The sequence below is a fragment of the Lucilia sericata genome, unplaced genomic scaffold, assembly GCF_015586225.1.
Source record: "Lucilia sericata isolate MDLA Ls3-8-SP2 unplaced genomic scaffold, ASM1558622v1 Contig000171F_arrow, whole genome shotgun sequence".
NCBI lineage: Eukaryota > Metazoa > Arthropoda > Insecta > Diptera > Calliphoridae > Lucilia > Lucilia sericata.
Window position 1 is genome coordinate 299,646 of NW_023994200.1, and position 21,286 is coordinate 320,931.

Sequence of the window (21,286 nt, forward strand, 5' to 3'; positions counted from 1 at the left end):
GTAATCACAGATTTTCGTTATTTTCTCAATTGGAGCGTTATTTAAGAAACTACAGCCGATTTAAGATTCTTCATATAAAAATCGATTTTTAGTGGGAAATATGAGTGATCACAGATTTTCGTTATTTTCTTAATTGGAGCGTTATTTAAGAAACTACAGCCGATTTAAGATTCTTCATACAAAACTCGATTTTTAGTGGGAAATATGAGTAATCACAGACTTTCGTTATTTTCTCAATTGGAGCGTTATTTAAGAAACTACAGCTGATTTAAGATTCTTCATATAAAAATCAATTTTTAGTGGGAAATATGAGTGATCACAGATTTTCGTTATTTTCTCAATTGGAGCGTTATTTAAGAAACTACAGTCGATTTAAGATTCTTCATATAAAAATCAATTTTTAGTGGGAAATATGAGTAATCACAGATTTTCGTTATTTTCTCAATTGGAGCGTTATTTAAGAAACTGCAGCCGATTTAAGATTCTTCATATAAAAATCAATTTCTAGTGGGAAATATGAGTGATCACAGATTTTCGTTATTTTCTCAATTGGAGCGTTATTTAAGAAACTACAGCTGATTTAAGATTCCTCATATAAAAATCGATTTTTAGTGGGAAATATGAGTGATCACAGATTTTCGTTATTTTCTCAATTGGAGCGTTATTTAAGAAACTACAGCCGATTTAAGATTCTTCATATAAAAATCGATTTTTAGTGGGAAATATGAGTGATCACAGATTTTCACTATTTTCTGGAGCGTTATTTAAGAAACTACAGCCGATTTAAGTTTTTTCATATAAAAATCGATTTTTAGTGGGAAATATGAGTGATCACAGATTTTCGTTATTTTCTCAATTGGAGCGTTATTTAAGAAACTACAGCCGATTTTAGATTCTTCATATAAAAATCGATTTTTAGTGGGAAATATGAGTGATCACAGATTTTCACTATTTTCTGGAGCGTTATTTAAGAAACTACAGCTGATTTAAGATTCCTCATATAAAAATCAATTTTTAGTGGGAAATATGAGTGATCACAGATTTTCTTTATTTTCTCAACTGGAGCGTTATTTAAGAAACTACAGCCGATTTAAGATTCTTCATATAAAAATCAATTTTTAGTGGGAAATATGAGTAATCACAGATTTTCGTTATTTTCTCAATTGGAGCGTTATTTAAGAAACTACAGCCGATTTAAGATTCTTCATATAAAAATCGATTTTTAGTGGGAAATATGAGTGATCACAGATTTTCGTTATTTTCTTAATTGGAGCGTTATTTAAGAAACTAAAGCCGATTTAAGATTCTTCATATAAAACTCGATTTTTAGTGGGAAATATGAGTAATCACAGACTTTCGTTATTTTCTCAATTGGAGCGTTATTTAAGAAACTACAGCTGATTTAAGATTCTTCATATAAAAATCAATTTTTAGTGGGAAATATGAGTGATCACAGATTTTCGTTATTTTCTCAATTGGAGCGTTATTTAAGAAACTACAGTCGATTTAAGATTCTTCATATAAAAATCAATTTTTAGTGGGAAATATGAGTAATCACAGATTTTCGTTATTTTCTCAATTGGAGCATTATTTAAGAAACTACAGCCGATTTAAGATTCTTCATATAAAAATCAATTTCTAGTGGGAAATATGAGTGATCACAGATTTTCGTTATTTTCTCAATTGGAGCGTTATTTAAGAAACTACAGCCGATTTAAGATTCCTCATATAAAAATCGATTTTTAGTGGGAAATATGAGTGATCACAGATTTTCGTTATTTTCTCAATTGGAGCGTTATTTAAGAAACTACAGCCGATTTAAGATTCTTCATATAAAAATCGATTTTTAGTGGGAAATATGAGTGATCACAGATTTTCACTATTTTCTGGAGCGTTATTTAAGAAACTACAGCCGATTTAAGTTTTTTCATATAAAAATCGATTTTTAGTGGGAAATATGAGTGATCACAGATTTTCGTTATTTTCTCAATTGGAGCGTTATTTAAGAAACTACAGCCGATTTTAGATTCTTCATATAAAAATCGATTTTTAGTGGGAAATATGAGTGATCACAGATTTTCACCATTTTCTCAATTGGAGCGTTATTTAAGAAACTAAAGCCGATTTTAGATTCTTCATATAAAAATCGATTTTTAGTGGGAAATATGAGTGATCGCAGATTTTCACCATTTTCTCAATTGGAGCGTTATTTAAGAAACTACAGCTGATTTAAGATTCTTCATATAAAAATCGATTTTAAGTGGGAAGTATGAGTGATCACAGATTATCACTATTTTCTCAATTGGAGTGTTATTTAAGAAACTACAGCCGATTTTAGCTTCCTTATATAAAAATCGATTTTTAGTGGGAAATATGTGTGATCACAGATTTTCGTTATTTTCTCAATTGGAACGTTTTTAAGAAACTACAGCCGATTTTAGATTCCTTATATAAAATTTGATTTTTAGTGGCAAATATGAGTGATCACACATTTTCGTTATTTTCTTGTTTGGAGCGTTATTTAAGAAACTACAGCCGATTTAAGATTCTTCATATAAAAATCAATTTTTAGTGGGAAATATGAGTAATCACAGATTTTCGTTTTTTTCTCAATTGGAGCGTTATTTAAGAAACTACAGCCGATTTAAGATTCTTCATATAAAAATCGATTTTTAGTGGGAAATATGAGTGATCACAGATTTTCGTTATTTTCTCAATTGGAGCGTTATTTAAGAAACTACAGCCGATTTAAGATTTTTCATATAAAAATCGATTTTTAGTGGGAAATATAAGTGATCACAGATTTTCGTTATTTTCTTGTTTGCGTTATTTAAGAAACTACAGCCGATTTTAGATTCCTTACATAAAAATCGATTTTTAATGGGAAATATGAGGGATCACAGATTTTCGTTATTTTCTCAATTGGAGTGTTATTTAAGAAACTACAGCCGATTTAATATTCCTCATATAAAAATCAATTTTTAGTGGGAAATATGAGTGATCACAGATTTTCGTTATTTTCTCAATTGGAGCGTTATTTAAGAAACTACAGCCGATTGTAGATTCTTCATATAAAAGTCAATTTTTAGTGGGAAATATGAGTGATCACAGATTATCACTATTTTCTCAATTGGAGCGTTATTTAAGAAACTACCGCCGATTTAAGATTTTTCATATTAAAATCGATTTTTAGTGGGAAATATGAGTGATCACAGATTTTCGTTATTTTCTCAATTGGAGCGTTATTTAAGAAACTACAGCCGATTTTAGATTCTTCATATAAAAGTCAATTTTTAGTGGGAAATATGAGTGATCACAGATTTTCACTATTTTCTCAATTGGAGCGTTATTTAAGAAACTACAGCCGATTTAAGATTTTTCATATTAAAATCGATTTTTAGTGGCAAATATGAGTGATCACAGATTTTCGTTATTTTCTCAATTGGAGCGTCATTTAAGAAACTACAGCTGATTTAAGATTCCTCATATAAAAATCGATTTTTAGTGGGAAATATGAGTGATCACAGATTTTCGTTATTTTCTCAATTGGAGCGTCATTTAAGAAACTACAGCCGATTTTAGATTCTTCATATAAAAATCGATTTTTAGTGGGAAATATGAGTGATCACAGATTTTCGTTGTTTTCTCAATTGGAGCGTTATTTAAGAAACTACAGCCGATTTTAGATTCTTCATATAAAAATCGATTTTTAGTGGGAAATATGAGTGATCACAGATTTTCGTTATTTTCTCAATTGGAGCGTTATTTAAGAAACTACAGCCGATTTTAGATTCTTCATATAAAAATCGATTTTTAGTGGGAAATATGAGTGATCACAGATTTTCGTTATTTTCTCAATTGGAGCGATATTTAAGAAACCACAGCCGATTTAAGATTCTTCATATAAAAATCTATTTTTAGTGGGAAATATGAGTAATCACAGATTTTCGTTATTTTCTCAATTGGAGCGTTATTTAAGAAACTACAGCCGATTTAAGATTCTTCATATAAAAATCAATTTCTAGTGGGAAATATGAGTGATCACAGATTTTCGTTATTTTCTCAATTGGAGCGTTATTTAAGAAACTACAGCTGATTTAAAATTCCTCATATAAAAATCGATTTTTAGTGGGAAATATGAGTGATCACAGATTTTCGTTATTTTCTCAATTGGAGCGTTATTTAAGAAACTACAGCCGATTTGAGATTCTTCATATAAAAATCGATTTTTAGTGGGAAATATGAGTGACCACAGATTTTCACTATTTTCTCAATTGGAGCGTTATTTAAGAAACTACAGCCGATTTAAGTTTCTTCATATAAAAATCGATTTTTAGTGGGAAATATGAGTGATCACAGATTTTCGTTATTTTCTCAATTGGAGCGTTATTTAAGAAATTACAGCCGATTTTAGATTCTTCATATAAAAATGGCTTTTTAGTGGGAAATATGTGTGATCACAGATTTTCACTATTTTCTCAATTGGAGCGTTATTTAAGAAACTACAGCCGATTTTAGATTCTTCATATAAAAATCGATTTTTAGTGGGAAATATGAGTGATCACAGATTTTCACTATTTTCTCAATTGGAGCGTTATTTAAGAAACTACAGCCGATTTTAGATTCTTCATATAAAAATCGATTTTTAGTGGGAAATATGAGTGATCACAGATTTTCGTTATTTTCTCAATTGGAGCGTTATTTAAGAAACTACAGCCGATTTAAGTTTCTTCATATAAAAATCGATTTTAAGTGGGAAGTATGATTGATCACAGATTTTCACTATTTTATCAATTGGAGCGTTATTTAAGAAACTACAGCTGATTTAAGATTCTTCATATAAAAATCGATTTTAAGTGGGAAGTATGAGTGATCACAGATTATCACTATTTTCTCAATTGGAGCGTTATTTAAGAAACTACAGCCGATTTTAGCTTCCTTATATAAAAATCGATTTTTAGTGGGAAATATGTGTGATCACAGATTTTCGTTATTTTCTCAATTGGAACGTTATTTAAGAAACTACAGCCGATTTTAGATTCCTTATATAAAAATTTGATTTTTAGTGGCAAATATGAGATTTTCGTTATTTTCTTGTTTGGAGCGTTATTTAAGGAACTACAGCCGATTTTAGATTCCTTATATAAAAATCGTTTTTTAGTGGGAAATATGAGTATGAGCTTTTCGTTATTTTCTCAATTGGAACGTTATTTAAGAAACTACAGCCGATTTTAGATTCCTTATATAAAAATCGATTTTTTGTGGGAAATCACAGAATCACGTTATTTAAGAAACTACAGCCGATTTAAGATTCTTTATATAAAAATCGATTTTTAGGGGGAAATATGAGTGATCACAGATTTTCGATTTAAGTTTCTTCATATAAAAATCGATTTTTAGGTGGAAATATGAGTGATCACAGATTTTCGTTATTTTCTCAATTGGAGCGTTATTTAAGAAACTACATCCGATTTAAGATTCTTCATATAAAAATCGATTTTTAGTGGGAAATATGAGTGATCACAGATTTTCGTTATTTTCTCAATTGGAGCATTATTTAAGAAACTATAGCCGATTTAAGATTCTTTATATAAAAATCGATTTTTAGTGGGAAATATGTGTGATCACAGATTTTCGTTATTTCCTCAATTGGAGCGTTATTTAAGAAACTACAGCCGATTTTAGATTCCTTATATAAAATTTGATTTTTAGTGGCAAATATGAGATTTTCGTTATTTTCTTGTTTGGAGCGTTATTTAAGAAACTACAGCCGATTTAAGATTCTTCATATAAAAATCGATTTTTAGTGGGAAATATGAGTGATCACAGATTTTCGTTATTTTCTCAATTGGAGCGTTATTTAAGAAACTACAGCCGATTTAAGATTCTTCATATAAAAATCGAATTTAGTGGGAAATTTGAGTGATCACAGATTTTCGTTTTTTTCTCAATTGGAGCGTTATTTAAGAAACTACAGCCGATTTAAGTTTCTTCATATAAAAATCGATTTTTAGTGGGAAATATGAGTGATCACAGATTTTCGTTTTTTTCTCAATTGGAGCGTTATTTAAGAAACTACAGCCGATTTTAGATTCTTCATATAAAAATCGATTTTTAGTGGGAAATATGAGTGATCACAGATTTTCACTATTTTCTCAATTGGAGCGTTATTTAAGAAACTACAGCCGATTTTAGATTCTTCATATAAAAATCGATTTTTAGTGGGAAATATGAGTGATCACAGATTTTCACTATTTTCTGGAGCGTTATTTAAGAAACTACAGCCGATTTAAGATTTTTCATATAAAAATCGATTTTTAGTGGGAAATATGAGTGATCACAGATTTTCACTATTTTCTCAATTGGAGCGTTATTTAAGAAACTACAGCCGATTTAAGATTTTTCATATAAAAATCGATTTTTAGTGGGAAATATGAGTGATCACAGTTTTTCACTATTTTCTCAATTGGAGCGTTATTTAAGAAACTACAGCCGATTTAAGATTCCTCATATAAAAATCGATTTTTAGTTGGAAATATGTGTGATCACAGATTTTCGTTATTTTCTTAATTGGAGCGTTATTTAAGAAACTACAGCCGATTTAAGGTTCTTCATATAAAAATCGGTTTTTAGTGATCACAGATTTTCGTTATTTGTTATTTCTTATTTAAGAAACTACAGCTGATTTTATATTCTTCATATAAAAATAGATTTTTAGTGGGAAATATGAGTGATCACAGATTTTCGTTATTTTGTCAATTGGAGTGTTATTTAAGAAACTACAGCCGATTTAAGATTCTTCATATAAAAATCAATTTTTGGTGGGAAATATGAGTGATCACAGATTTTCGATATTTTTTCAATTGGAGCGTTATTTAAGATACTACAGCCGATTTTAGACTCTTCATATTAAATTCGATTTTAGTGGAAAATATGAATCAATTGGAGCGTTATTTAAGAAATTACCGCCGATTTAAATTCTTCATATAAAAATAGATTTTTAGTGGGAAATATGAGTGATCACAGATTTTTGTTATTTTGTCAATTGGAGTGTTATTTAAGAAACTTCAGCCGATTTTAGGTTTTTCACATAAAAATCGATTTTTAGTGGGAAATATGAGTGATGACAGATTTTCGTAATTTTCTCAATTGGAGCGTTATTTAAGAAACTACATCCGATTTTAGATTTTTCTTATAAAAATTGATTTTTAGCGGAAATTATTAATGAGTGAGCACAAGGGAAACAAAAATATGCAAATGCGTGTTTCTTGTAGTGCATTGTATAGACTCATGGAAGAGTGTTTATCAATTTCAAAATTTTGTCATCGATTTGTTAGAGCATTTTTTTTTCCTTATTTTATCCATAAGAACATAATTTCGCATAATAATAAATAAGTTTCCTTTAAATATCTTAGCTTTAAAAGCTTTGATAGAATTCTTTTTATTTCTTGTAAATTTTAAAATATCCAAAGGTTGAACTCTTCACCAAACGCCCACAAAAATGCCAGCCCATAAGCCCTAAAGATATAACCGAGTTTTGATGAAACCACCACAATTACTCACCTCTCATATTTATTAAGTAGCACTTTTTCAAATTAAATGAAATAAAAAAGTTGATTTAAATTTTTTAAATTTCGCTTTATTTTTTTGTTTTTTATTTTATTTCTTTTTTATATTTTTTGTGTTTTTATTTTTAATATTTATAATATAACTACTAATTACAATTGTTTTGTTTGCTGATGAAACATGAATAATGATTTATTTTAAATTTTCATTTTTTATTATTATTATTATTTTTTGTTTAATTTCATAATAGAATTGTGTAGTTAATATAAATTAAGCCTATCTTAGCCTGAAAGCCAAGTCAATTAAGATAGTTAAGAAAAAATAACATAAAAATAAACATAAATTCAATAACAATTTTTTTCAGGATAAATTTAGATTACAAAAAAGAAAACGGTTTAAATTAGTAATGAAAATAACAAAGCTTTAGAGAGAAAGAATTACAAATTAAAATTTAAGGATATCAGTCTTTAAACGTGTGCCTCCTTTGGGGAAATAGTAGAAGAAATCAAACGAACTTAAAAATAAGAGTTGTTCGTTGTGTAAGAAATTTAACAGATTTTTTTCTTTAGTTACAGAATTAAGGATTTAAAAAATTTGTTTTATTTTTTTTTCTAGTTTTGTTTAGTTACTTTCTTATTTTATTTATTTTTTTTTATTGATGATTGCTTGACTTTATTTGAAACACACGCAGACATTTTATAAATTAATATATTTTTTTGTTGTTTTTTTTTTCTGTTTGTTTTTATTAATATTAAATTATTGATTTTTTTTTATATGCTAATTTGTATTTTTTGTTACAAAAGAGTTGCATTTTACCGTTTGTTTTGTATGGCTGATATTTACATGATTTAAAATTAATTATCCTTAATTTAGTTTATTATATTATTTAAATTAAATTTTTGTTTATATATAAACTGCTATAAATTTTATGCTAATCTGATTATTTGATTCGATATCTCTAGACAGTTGGCTTATTTTACAATATTCTTCAATTTGCTTTTGACTGGAAGATATTTTTGATTTTTTTTCATGTGTTGTTGATAAATTTATACAATACTTAAAACAAAAATGTGTTTTTTTTAGCTAATAGAAAAATCAAAAATTTCTTAAATCATAAAAGCTTGAAAAAAAAAAACAAAAACTAAAGATGAAATGAAATCAAATATACAAATCTTTTTTACACTGGGAGTTTTTTTGTAAGCGTGTCTTAAGAAAAAGCAACGAAAAACTTTTATTAAAAAGATTTTCATTGTTATGGTTTTATAAAATAAATTAAGAATACATTTTAAACATTCATTCATTTACACTTATTCTTTGAGACTTTCTTTTTATAATTCTTACACAAAAGGACTAGACATCTTACATGCTAGTTTATTTTTCAACATATTTCTCAAATCTCACTCACTTTAAGTTGAAAATTATTTTTATTTTTATTTTATTGTTATTTGTTTGTTTTATATTTAAATAAATACATTAAATTGTTTAAGTTATTAACTGAAGCATTTTATATTATTTGTTTGTTTGTTGGTTTGTCTGTCTGTTTGCTTAAGTTTGGGGGGGAAGGGACGATCTGACCTTGTTTAAGACTTAACTTTATATATTTAGACTTAAAAAATAAATCAACAAAAAGCTTTTAAAGTTTAAGCAAATAAATTAACACTGTCAGGTAAATTTGGCCAAATCGCTCTTTTCTTTTTCCTACACTACTTACATCAGTTTTAGTCACTAACACACTCTCAATCTCACACTCACACTCTAACACACGGTTTAAGCTTAAAACGTTAAATTAAGCAAAATAAATATTTACACTTTGAATTGTTAAAAAGTAAACTTACTATATAATTAAATTTCTTACTATGCTGTATTTACATGATCACATACACTCGAAAAAAGTGAGAAAAAATAATAAGAAAAAAAAAAAATATAAACCCTAAAATATTTACACACAACTATACAAAAATTAGTCTTAAAAAAAATCACACCTAAATTTACACATGTAATGTGGTACGTTGATCATTGAGGGGTGACAAAGTTGCTGTACTCTGTACAGACGCTGGATTTAGGGGCAATTTACTGGGCAGCACTTCGGTTTGTATTAACACTTGCTTATCAATGACTGAAATTTGTTTGCGTGTAGGACGCATGATAAGGTACAAGATAATGATGCCCAAAAATAAGACTATTGAACCGACAACAGCAAATACCATGGTTTGGGTTAGAAAACTGGTTTCAGTTTCAGTTACTGCTGGCAGACCAATGAGTTTGGTACGTTTAACACTTAAGCTGGGGATTACCTCATTTTCATCAGCCGATGTAGTGGCAGCATTGGGGGTTTTAACTTTACTGGAGGCAGTGCTGGAACTAGTTTTGGTATTTACATTAGGATTGTAGGGTGTCAAGAAGTCTTTCGAACTATCCTTTAAGATACGCATTCTAGAGTCAGTTTCTCCCGAAGTAGAGGGCACCGATTCAGCGCCATAGATATGGGGTAGAGTTTTGCTACCAAATGTAGAATCCATAGCAATGGCTTGCATACCGGTGGCGGAACTATCGCCTAGTTTATGGGTATCCACAATCAATTTGAAAGATCTACGCATGCCACCCGTTTCCTAAAAGTAAATAAAATAAAAGTTAATGATTAGTGATTTATACAATATAAGAAATTTTCCAATTAGTTTTGTTATTAAGAAATGTTTAAGATTTTAAGAATGTTTATCGCCATCGCTTTTATTCTGTCTTTATCTTCTAATTCTTTTAGTTATTGCTAACATATCAATTTAAAACTGACAAGATCAATTGATTGTTGCTTGTTATTATCATCAAATGTCAATACAAGTTTAACAAACCACCTGCAATCTTAATGTTTCCATAGTTTTGCTTTTTTTTTTTTGTTCGTAATTTATTTTTATGCTTCTTTACAACTCCAATAAATACCACAAACCCATGCAGGTTGCCAGTAGAAGTGGAAAAAGACAAAGGAAACAAAAACATCATTAATAACAACAAGGATTTCAAAAGTGTTCAAGCGGAGTGATACTTCTAAAGCAAGTTTACGGGTTGTTAGTAAATTATTTTATAAATTGTTGCGTGTTAATGTCAAAAACGTAGGCTCCACTAATCTTAGACACGCAAAATATAAATATATATATACACGTTTACGAATATTGATAAAAACAGACACAAACAGACAAAAAAAAACGCTCTTCAGTTTTACGAAAATAAAAGAAAAGTCACAATAAATTGTATTTAAACTCCAAATGAACCAAAAAACAAACAAAAAAAAAACTATAAAAATTAAAGCGAGTGCTATAATATTGAATGTTTGGTTTTGGTCTACAACAACAATATGATTGCATGCCATCATCATCATCATCATGGAAACTGACACGCTATAAGGAGGACAACACCAACAGCAATGACGACGACTAAAGTTATCATGCAACATTTTATGGCAAAAGCTTAATTTAAGTTTTTATTTCTGTGTGCTGCTATAGCAGAAAAGCAAATAAACGAAAAAAAATGCATGTTTGAAGTTTGTAACAAAATTGTCAACAGCTAGAAGAACATTGATGTAATTAGCCAATTACTATGGCTTTCACACCATACCATAAAAACCCTGGAGTTAGAGACTGCATATGGTCACTACAAAAAGAACAGATTTTCCTCTTTTTTTTGCAACAAACACAATTTTGAAGGTGGTCTCGTGCAAGGTATATTGAATATAAAAATTGAATAATGGGAATTTTTGTTTCTTTTTTTTCTTTCTTCATCTTCTTACTTTAAACAATCAAGTTTAATGTTGCAACATGATCATTTTTGTTGGTTGGTGGAGTAAAGAAATAAAAAAAACTCTCTGAAAAAATTATGATGATCACGATCATCTATTATGAAGAATTTTATGAACTTAAAAGAAGAAATAATGTATACAATAAAATTTATATTGTTGAACTAGCTAGTCTTAACTCCCAGATGCTTGATGATAGCTGCTAGACTATTGCTAAAGTAAATATAGAACAAGGGGTTAGGTAACTAAAAGCAAAAGAAGATGTTTATACTAATGAAGCCGCCATCACCAAAAAACCACCAAGGTTAGATCATCATCATCAGCAACAACATCATCTTGATGATGGCGCTTAACTTAAAGCTTAAACATTAAGCTGTTACAGTAAAGTCTAAAATATTATAACCAATTAAGCTTTACAACTAGTTTTTAGGTTTTGTAAAAATTTAAGCAAAACTGTTAAGTTTGTTTTGTTCCATACTGCCTTTTTTTTGGTATTATTATTATTATTTTATCAAAAAAAAACTTACCTTATGTTTGCACGTAACTTGTACGTGATATACTGTATCTGACCAGAGGGATAATTCAACAGTAGAACTATCAGTCAATAGGTTGCCCATTAGACCGCCTCCAGAGACCTCCCAAGTAACTAAACATTGCTTTGATGCATTCGTAATGGCTTGATCCCAAGCAATGTCTGTTATCACTAAGGAACCCTGACGCAAAGCTGAATTGATATTTAAGGGAAATGGACCCAATTGTTGATCACAATTATTCCAACACTAGAAAAGAAAATTAAATAATTAAAATAATTAGTATTAATGGTAAAATATTTGAAATTTAATTACATATTAAAGCAAATTATAAGTAAATACTGGAGGGGAAGGAGGGAAAACAACTGCTTTAATATATTAATTTATGGAAAAATATTGTATTAAAATTCTTGTATTGTTTTAAGGTGTTGAAATTTCCTTTTGCAATCTTTAAACTTAATTAACCTTTTATTTTCAAGTTTTTGCTACAAAAGTTCAAAAGTTCATGTTGCAAACAAAAATAGATTTTAAACCATAATTATCAGCTAAAGAAATTTTTAGTTATTTTGTGTAGAAAACTAATTTTATAACTATAGTTTTTGCGCTTTTAAACAATTTGTCGGCAAAAGTTTATTTTTTGTGGTGGCGATATTTTCAAAACTTTTATTTGCAAAATTGTTGTAGTATTTTGCGCTTTAACAGAAAAACAACAAACCCATATATTTTTTTTTTTGCCATGGAAAGATGAGCATAAAAGAAAATGTCATCATTTTAAATGCACATAATTTGAAAATGGGAAAAAACATACGGTTTAACATTAAACCATAAAGATTAAAATGGAAAAACTAAGTAAAATAACCCAGCAGTTCTGAAGTTTAGCAAGGTCGAAATGTTAGATTACCCAGGAGGTGTAAAGTAAATAATGTACTATACAAAATAAAATATCGGAATTTAATCGGAATAATTGGGGTTTTGAAACTGCAGAGAATTTTTTGTGATAAAGTTTATTATTATAGTAATTTAGAGTAAATTCTACTTAAAGTTGACTTTTAGCATACTTTGACAAGTTTGTTAGTTTGTAATAAATTTGAAGATCAAGTATTTTTTAAAGAGACCCTTTTAAGTGGGGAAATCTGTTTTGTGAAAATGTGTTTATGAAAAAGTAGCCAAAAAATTTAATATTCCATGAGTTTGCAAATGTGTGAAAAAAAAAATCTTTATAAAAAACCCAACAAACTGTGTTCAAGAGGAAAATGTTGCTTGAAACTAACATTTTGCTACATATATGAAACATATATATAATACGTATTTATTTATATATAATGGAGTGGGTTAGAAATCTCCCCGCCATGAAGTTGAACAAAACGAAACAAACCTAAAAAAACTAAAAGCCGGGAATTTTAATGTTAAAACATACAACATAGAAATGGCAAAGTTGTTTGAAACAAGTTATTCATTCGTTCTTTTAGGTTTTAGTTTTTTTTTTTTTTGCGAAAAGAACTTCAGGAATAAAAAAACTCATACATAGACAACAGTGTTAACGATTTTTTCCCGAAATATGGCAACAGTTGTTTCAGGGAGTCAAACATTTACTATATGTCTCTATGTTTTATAATTGTTTAGCAAAAAATATATATGATAACATGTTTTAAAGTTTTAGTCTTTGTTTAGCTACAAAAAAAAAGGTAAAAAGAAAAACTTTTTTTAAGGCAAATTGTTGTATTATATTAGTTTTGCTCTTTTTAGCTAAAGGTTGCTAAACAAAAAAATTAAGTTTTTTAATGAATTTCAAAAAGAAATTTTCTTGTAACTTCATAAATGGCGCCATTTTGTACAAAAATGAAATATACATATAAAAAAATATGTTTTAGTTTTATACGATTTTATGGTAAGAAAAAAATTCTAAACATTTTTTTTTGTACTATTATACATACAAAAAAGTTGTCTGAAATGTATGCATCTTTTATACGTCATAGTCGTTACTTTTTATGACACCATTAGGATTGCGATTACTTTAAAATTCAATTGTAAGCTTATTTTTTGAAATACGTTTATATGCATAAATGTCTGTGTAGACTTTAAGAATTTGTATGCAACATCAGCCATAAAAATGATTTATAATATTTATCAAATAAAAAAGGCATATACATACATATATAATTTAACATGTTAGAAAATCTTTTCTTTCTTTTGTTTAAAAGTTTTACAGAGTAGAAAATAAAGAATAATATAAAAGAGTTAAAAAAAAAAAAACACAATTAAGACATTAGGCGTTAAAGCAACATGACATGACTGTAGTATATAGTTTAGAAAAGATATCACAAAGGTAGAGAAAATTGTTAAAATGAGTTTATAATTAGAGGAAAAAAAGCTATAATGATCTCTAGCAAACACTAACATTATAAATATTTATAAAAAATTCTAAGAATTTTCATTAAAACTTCATAGATTTTTAAATAGCAACATTTTAATGTTTAGAAACATTGTTGCTGGAACAATTTTGCGGAAAAAAAATCTAAAAATTTTATAAAATATAAAAGGAAATGCTTTAAAATTACAACTAAAAGCTTTTGGTATAAAATGTTTATAAACAAATGTTGAGCAACATTGTAAAATGTTGCCTTAAAAAGTATTGGTAATTTCGAAAACAATTTATTAGAAATAACAAAGCGATATAATAAAAAAGCTTAAGAAATTAAGAAAGCAAGCCTAAAAAACTTTTTAAACAATGTTGCTAAACAATGTTTGTATAAACATTAGCACTAAAAATGTTGCCTTAAAAGTTTATAAGCAATTTAAAATAAAACCAAGAAAAGCACAAATAAACCAAACCATAAATTAAAAAAAACGTTAATAAAAATTAGTTTAAACCAAAAAAGCAGCAGTTGTTTTTTGGATAATAAAAGGATGGATGAACATGAGTGTAAAGGATTAACAAGGATAATGAGGAGGCATTATGAAAAAAATAATCAAACAAACAAAAAAGCTGTATGTGATAATAATGGATTTGCACAAAATTAAACAAAAGCTTTAGATTTTTGTTTTTGCGGTTAATATTTGGCACTCACCAGAAAACTGAATGCTTCTGGGATATAACTATTGATATTAGGTGGCGTGATGCACATCTGTAACGTAAAAAAGAAGATGTTTTTTTTGACTTTGAATTCAAAATTATGCTTAATTGATATTTCATTTTTAAATATTTTTTATTTTTTTTTATTTTTCTGTTATAACACATCAAAAGTTTATTATGTATAAATGATATGCATGATTAAATAAAGAAAAGAACACACACATTAAATGAAATTGCAGTAAAATATATGTGAAATTATATAAGTTTTGTATAAGAAATAATTAAATAAAATGCATAAAAGGTGAACAGATAAAAAGTGCAGGGCATAAATGGGAATTGCAATTAAAATGTAAGACAATACAAAGAAAAGGCATGCAATAAAACTTTGTAATTAAAAAAGTGTATAAAGGCCTTAACTAAGTGCTAAGCTAAATTAGGGAGTGTTGTCTAGACTTAAGTTTTACTTGTTGTCATTAAATGAAAAAAATAAAGTTTTCATAATAATTTTCCTAGTAAATATGCTTTAATACCAAGTAAATTTGTACACAGAGGGAAAAATAAATATACACGCCTGATACCAAATTGACACCAAAGAGTTTATAATTTTTCGATAACATCCGTTGTCAAAGTATATACATTCGTACGTACGACAACACTATGTAATGTTGACAACGCAACGTTGTCAACATTGCAACAATTTGTTGTCGAAATCTAAATTTTATACACATCCGTTGTCTAAATGTTAACAAACGTCGTAAGCTCACTATAGGCAACGGATTGTTTGTCAATAGTAAGCGTACCACGTTTGTTAACATTTAGACAACGGATGTGTATAAAATTTAGATTTCAACAACGAGTTGTTGCAATGTTGTCAACATTACATAGTGTTTTCGTACGTATGTATGTATATACTTTGACAACGGATGGTATTGAAATATTGTAAACAGTTTGGTGTCAATTTGATACCAGACGTGTATATTTATTTTTCCCTCTGAGTATAGTTTAGTTATAAAGAGGAGACATTCAAATGTTAAGCAACACGTTGCTAACAGTATAATGTTGACTATTCCTTTAAGATTTTCAACATTAATAAACTGCTATAATTTTGCAAGTTTGCAAGACCAAAATGTAATTATTATGTTGGCAACATGTTTATTTGCTCTAGCAACATGTTTTTTTCAATGTGCTTAAGAACTTGAGAGCTATATCTTGCTTATTCCATTAAAAATTCTTTAGAAATATTATATTTCAGATTCCAGGGAAAAACTTAAAACAATTTAAATATTGATTTACTTTTTTTCAATAATTAGAACAAAACATAACTTAATTTTAACCATAACAGGTCAATATATCTTTTACAAAGAATTTTCAAATTATTTTTCTTTATAAAATTATAACTGTTCAGCATAAAATAACAGAAACTTAAACCTTGTAACGGTTTACAAATTAACTAGTTAACTATATAATGGAAAACATTTTAAATTAAACGTAATGAAATAAATTTCACATACAAAATAGCTATTTAGATATTAACATTTACAACGAACAAAAACGAAATCCCCCAAAAACCTAAAACATAGTTGATAACATGATTTGTTTAAATGTAGAAAAATATATATGTTTTTTTTGAGCTCATAAATATTTTGTTTGAAAATAAGAAAAAAAAACTAATAGTAAACTAAACAATTTTATGGCTTGTACAACATGTCAACACGTTTTTCGTTTTGGAAAAATTTATGCAAATCAAAAAGTCTTCCAAATGAACCACTACTACTGGCACTTTTATCAAAAGAAAATGAAAAAAAGAAACCAAAAAACACATAATCAAATTGGAGGAGGATTGAATGAAGATGATTAGTAAGTTACAAAATACTATGTAAAAAAATGTATAGCAGAAAAAAAGTTTAAAATTTAATTTGTAACATTTTTGAAAAACAAAAAAAAAAAATACAAAAAACTTTTTTGTTATTTTATGAAATTTAAATTGAAATTAATGTTAAATAAATTATGTTTTGGTCTATTTGATTATTGTATTTCTATGCCTACATGGGTTATTTGGTTTAAGACTAAATAATTTATGCAAATTGGATTGGGATTTGATCGCATTTTCTAATAATTAACAAGGTTGTTTTATTAGTTTATATGTATATAGATGTGTTTTTCTGAAACCGCTAATACAGCCAGCTTCCACATACAACAACTGTATAAATACCAAAATTGTATTATAAAATAAACACACAAGCATATTACATATTGATTTTGGGGCAACACAATATTGGTTATACATATACATACATGTTTGAAATTATATTAACATAAATATACAAATACAAATGTTGTTTTACACAGATATCGTACTTGTTTAGAGGTTTATAATTTATACAAATATTGTTTATTACACCATTTAAATGGTTAATTAACAAACTAAGTATGCATAAATTAATAGTAAATAAAAAATATTATTATTATAGTTTGTTGTAAAAATATGTAAAATGGAAGTTTAGTTGAAAGCGAACATAATAAAAAAAACGATTACAAAATTTAGAAAAATTAAGTTTATGAGGTAATGAACAAAATTTGATGAGAAACTGATTAACAAACTATATAAATTTGTTAATATAGAAATCTCTGTTAAACTAGCAGTAATGTAAAAAAAAAAAAAACAAAATAACAAATAATTTCATTGTTGCAATGAAACTAATTGCTATATGTATTAAACTATTAATCCTAGAGATTTAAAGGCTTTTTAAATTAAGTTTTCATAGTAATCCCTTTTTATGCTCATTACAGCTTACATGGCAATACAAATTTTGAGCTATATTCACTAATTTGCTGTTGCTGCCTTAAAAATTATTACTGCCTAATTTGTGCCCTCCTAATTTATTAGACACTATGAAAATGTTTTCAAAATTACACAAGACACTTTATTTTGATGTCAACCCAGTACAAGTGACCAACAAACCACATAATCTTTTCAGACATTTCATAGTTATTTGTGTCCTATAATGCTGACAAGACATTATTGTTGAATGTGTAAGTGAAAAAAAAATTCCCAAAAAAAAAAAATAAATATTACACATGTTATAGCCAAAGTCATATTGGACAATTTGTCAAACTATACTACATATACAAACAAATACTAGTTTCGAAAAAAAAAAAACGTAAAAAAACTATAAGAAATATTTTCAAGTGTTAGTTTTATGACCTAGAGAGAAGAATATAGCAAAGAGATGAAAAAATATCCCCATGTCTAAACCAATTTGTCATTTTGTATACAAAGTGCTAAACGACGTTTACTATTCCCAAACATTTTGAAATATTGAAAATGCCAACATGTGCAGTAAAATGACTGAATACTTGTAGTTAGAAAAAAAACTAAAAAACATGAAAATTTAATTAAAACCAATGTTAAAAAAAGGATCTTAATCTTAAGCAACATAAGTGTAACAAAATTTTTTTACAAATATTTTTTTTTCAAACACATGTTACAAAGTATTCTTCATATGCTCTAGTTTATAAATATAGATTTGTATTTTTAAAAATTTAGACATTTGATAGACATGTTGGGTTATCTGTTTCATATCACTAGCCAACTAAGGTTAATAAGTTCACTTAATTATTACTCAAAACTGACAGACATCTTTATATTTAATAAATAAAAAAACCAAAAGAAAAATACCCAAAACATCATTTAAAAGCTCATTAAAAGATTTTACAAGAAACCAAAACAAATACCATAGAAATATTGATTAATATTTCGACATAAATTTGAAAAAAAAAAATACAAAAAGAAAATTTTGTTAAATATTAACAACAGTTTAAAGAAATCCCCCTGGTGCAACAAGAACAAATGTTTAGTTTACAAATGTTTTAGTAATTTACCCCTTGTCTACAGGATCCATAAATTTTGAAAACATTTTTAATGATTAACAACAATTAGAAATAGAAGGGGGGGACGACAGACCCACCACTTATATACCAACACTTGAATAATAAAGAGTTTACAACAACAACAAAAAAGTAATGAAATTAAAAATTCCTAGAAAATATTTCAATATTTTGTAACTCCACCATAATGACACCACCATCAATTGTTTATATAAAGATTTTTCTATATATATTTGTTTCCATTGATTTCCATCAACACTTAAACAAATAAATTGAAAAAAAGAAAAGTATTAAAACACAACGAGTAATTATTTAATTTCATTGTTGCAACCAACTGCTCCAATAACTAAATATTTTTGTTTTATTTAAACAGTTCTAATACGCAATACTATAATTCCCGTATGTTTTCGATTTTGTTATAGTTTAGAGATGATCTTTTAATTGTTTTTCAAGTGTGAAATGTATACATATATAGATTTTGATTATTATTAACACGATGATGGATTTGTTTTGATTTGTTTCGAATAAACTAAAAATCAAATTTTATTTTTGTAATATATAGTAAAAGGGGTATATTAGAGTAAATAAACACATTCGACATATAAATATATCAACGAAATCATCATCAGTCAACTAACAACGACTGCAAATATTGACAACGTGTGTCAGTGAAAATTGTAATAAAAATTGAAAATGTTTTTGTATACATTATTTAATACTTTCATTTGTTTTTCTCCCCTTCGAGCCCAAAAATTAAAAAAAAATCTATATATATATATATATATATATATATATATATATTTATTCCTGTCATAGCTTTGAAGTGTTTATTTTATGCCACACACATACACAAACAAAGCCATATCACAAAACAATTGTTTAAATTAAGCAAATAATACTATGAATTTATTTAAAATCCAAAAAAAAAAAAAAAAAATAGAAAACAATTTATACATTTTTATAGGAATTATTTGAAAAAAAAAGTTGTGAAAGTAATAAATGTCATCTCATATATGATATTAGTCGGTTAGTTAGTTTGTGTGTGTACTTTGTTTGAGGAAGTATGACAATAGTATGGGTCTGTGTATAGGAGCTGTTGTTTTAATGCTTATTTAAAAGGGTAAAGTAATCGGTTTTATAATTGCACCAAAAAGGTACTTTTTATACCCTACACCACTTTAGTGGGTAGGGTATATGCTGATGTTTGTAACGCATAATAATATTGGTCCTATACCCACCTTAAAGTATATCAGTCGGCTTAGAATCATTTTCTGAGTCGATTTAGCTATGTCCGTCCGTAATTGTAATCAAACTACTATTTTTAAGATAATTCAATGAAATTTGGTACATGTAATTCTATTGTCACGAAGCCTATTGAAAATTGTTAAGATTGGTCGATTATATCACCTATCCCCGCTCTTGTAATCAAACTACAGGTCGCAATTTTCAAGATAATTCAATGAAATTTGGCACATGATCTTCTATGGTATCGGAGACGAAGCTTATTGAAAATGGTTAACGTCGGTCCATTATTTCTCCTAGCCCCCATACAATTGAACCCCTGAACTGAACTAAATCACATTTTATTTTTGTAACAGGTGTAGGGTATTATATGGTCGGCCTCGAATACATTCTTAAATTGAGTTGAAAATGAGATTGATTTAAGTATGATCAAGATTGAAATGATAACAAAATGTAATTATTTCAAGAATTATTTTCTTAATTTAAGACCGATTCCCACTTGATTACGAAATTCAGAACATTTGAATAAAGTATTTTTTTCAAGATTTTTATTTTGATTTAAGCTCGTTTCTTATCAAGACGAATTCCGTCTATTGTTTGATTCTATGATTTGTGATCCTCTCCTAAAATGACTCTTTTCACTTTATTCGAAATTGGGTTACGTTTTACTCGTTATTTAAACAACACTAGATATTCCCTCCTTTTTCTGTCTGATTATAAATTCCCATCATATACCATCATTAAGCCTACAATTACACAGGGAGATACACAAATACATACATACATACATATGTATATGTATATACATATGTATTCATTATATCTATATGTTTGATGTTTGAGAAAAAAACTAAAGGAAGTTTTATTGGTTAAATTTAAAATAAATATTTGTAAAATGTGACAAAATGTTTTGTAAATTATTCCTCTTTTATAAATAAGCCTTTTATCACAAAAAAAAGGAAAATAAGAAAAAAAAATTAATAGATTTCACTGATAAAAAGTAAGAAAAAAACAATTTTTTGAATAAAAAGTCACGCGTCAGTATTATTGATAAATTAAAAAAATCCAACATATAGATAAAAAGTATTGGGGGAGTAAAGACTAAAATGAACAACTAGTTATTTCCCTTTAACTATTTTTTTTTTTTGAAATATTGAACGTGTGGCATTTTCTGGAGTTTTAATATTATTCCCTTTTCTTATA

At 27.3% G+C, this 21,286-nt stretch overlaps 1 protein-coding gene across 3 annotated transcripts in view; it reads right to left on the reverse strand.

The window, feature by feature from the left end:
* Nucleotides 1-8,687: 8,687 nt before the first annotated feature.
* LOC119601501 overlaps nucleotides 8,688-21,286 on the reverse strand; it is an 81,997-nt gene continuing 69,398 nt past the window's right edge. For 2 of the 3 annotated variants that reach the window (XM_037952461.1, XM_037952460.1), the window contains exons 3-4: nucleotides 11,878-12,129; nucleotides 8,688-10,175 (exon numbers count right to left, since the gene is read on the reverse strand). In XM_037952461.1, the coding sequence (XP_037808389.1) occupies nucleotides 9,555-10,175; nucleotides 11,878-12,129 (873 nt within the window). In that variant the 3' untranslated portion in view covers nucleotides 8,688-9,554. Of the gene's footprint in view, nucleotides 10,176-11,877; nucleotides 12,130-14,948; nucleotides 15,006-21,286 lie in introns of all 3 variants that reach the window. The other variant, XM_037952459.1, reaches the window with a different exon arrangement.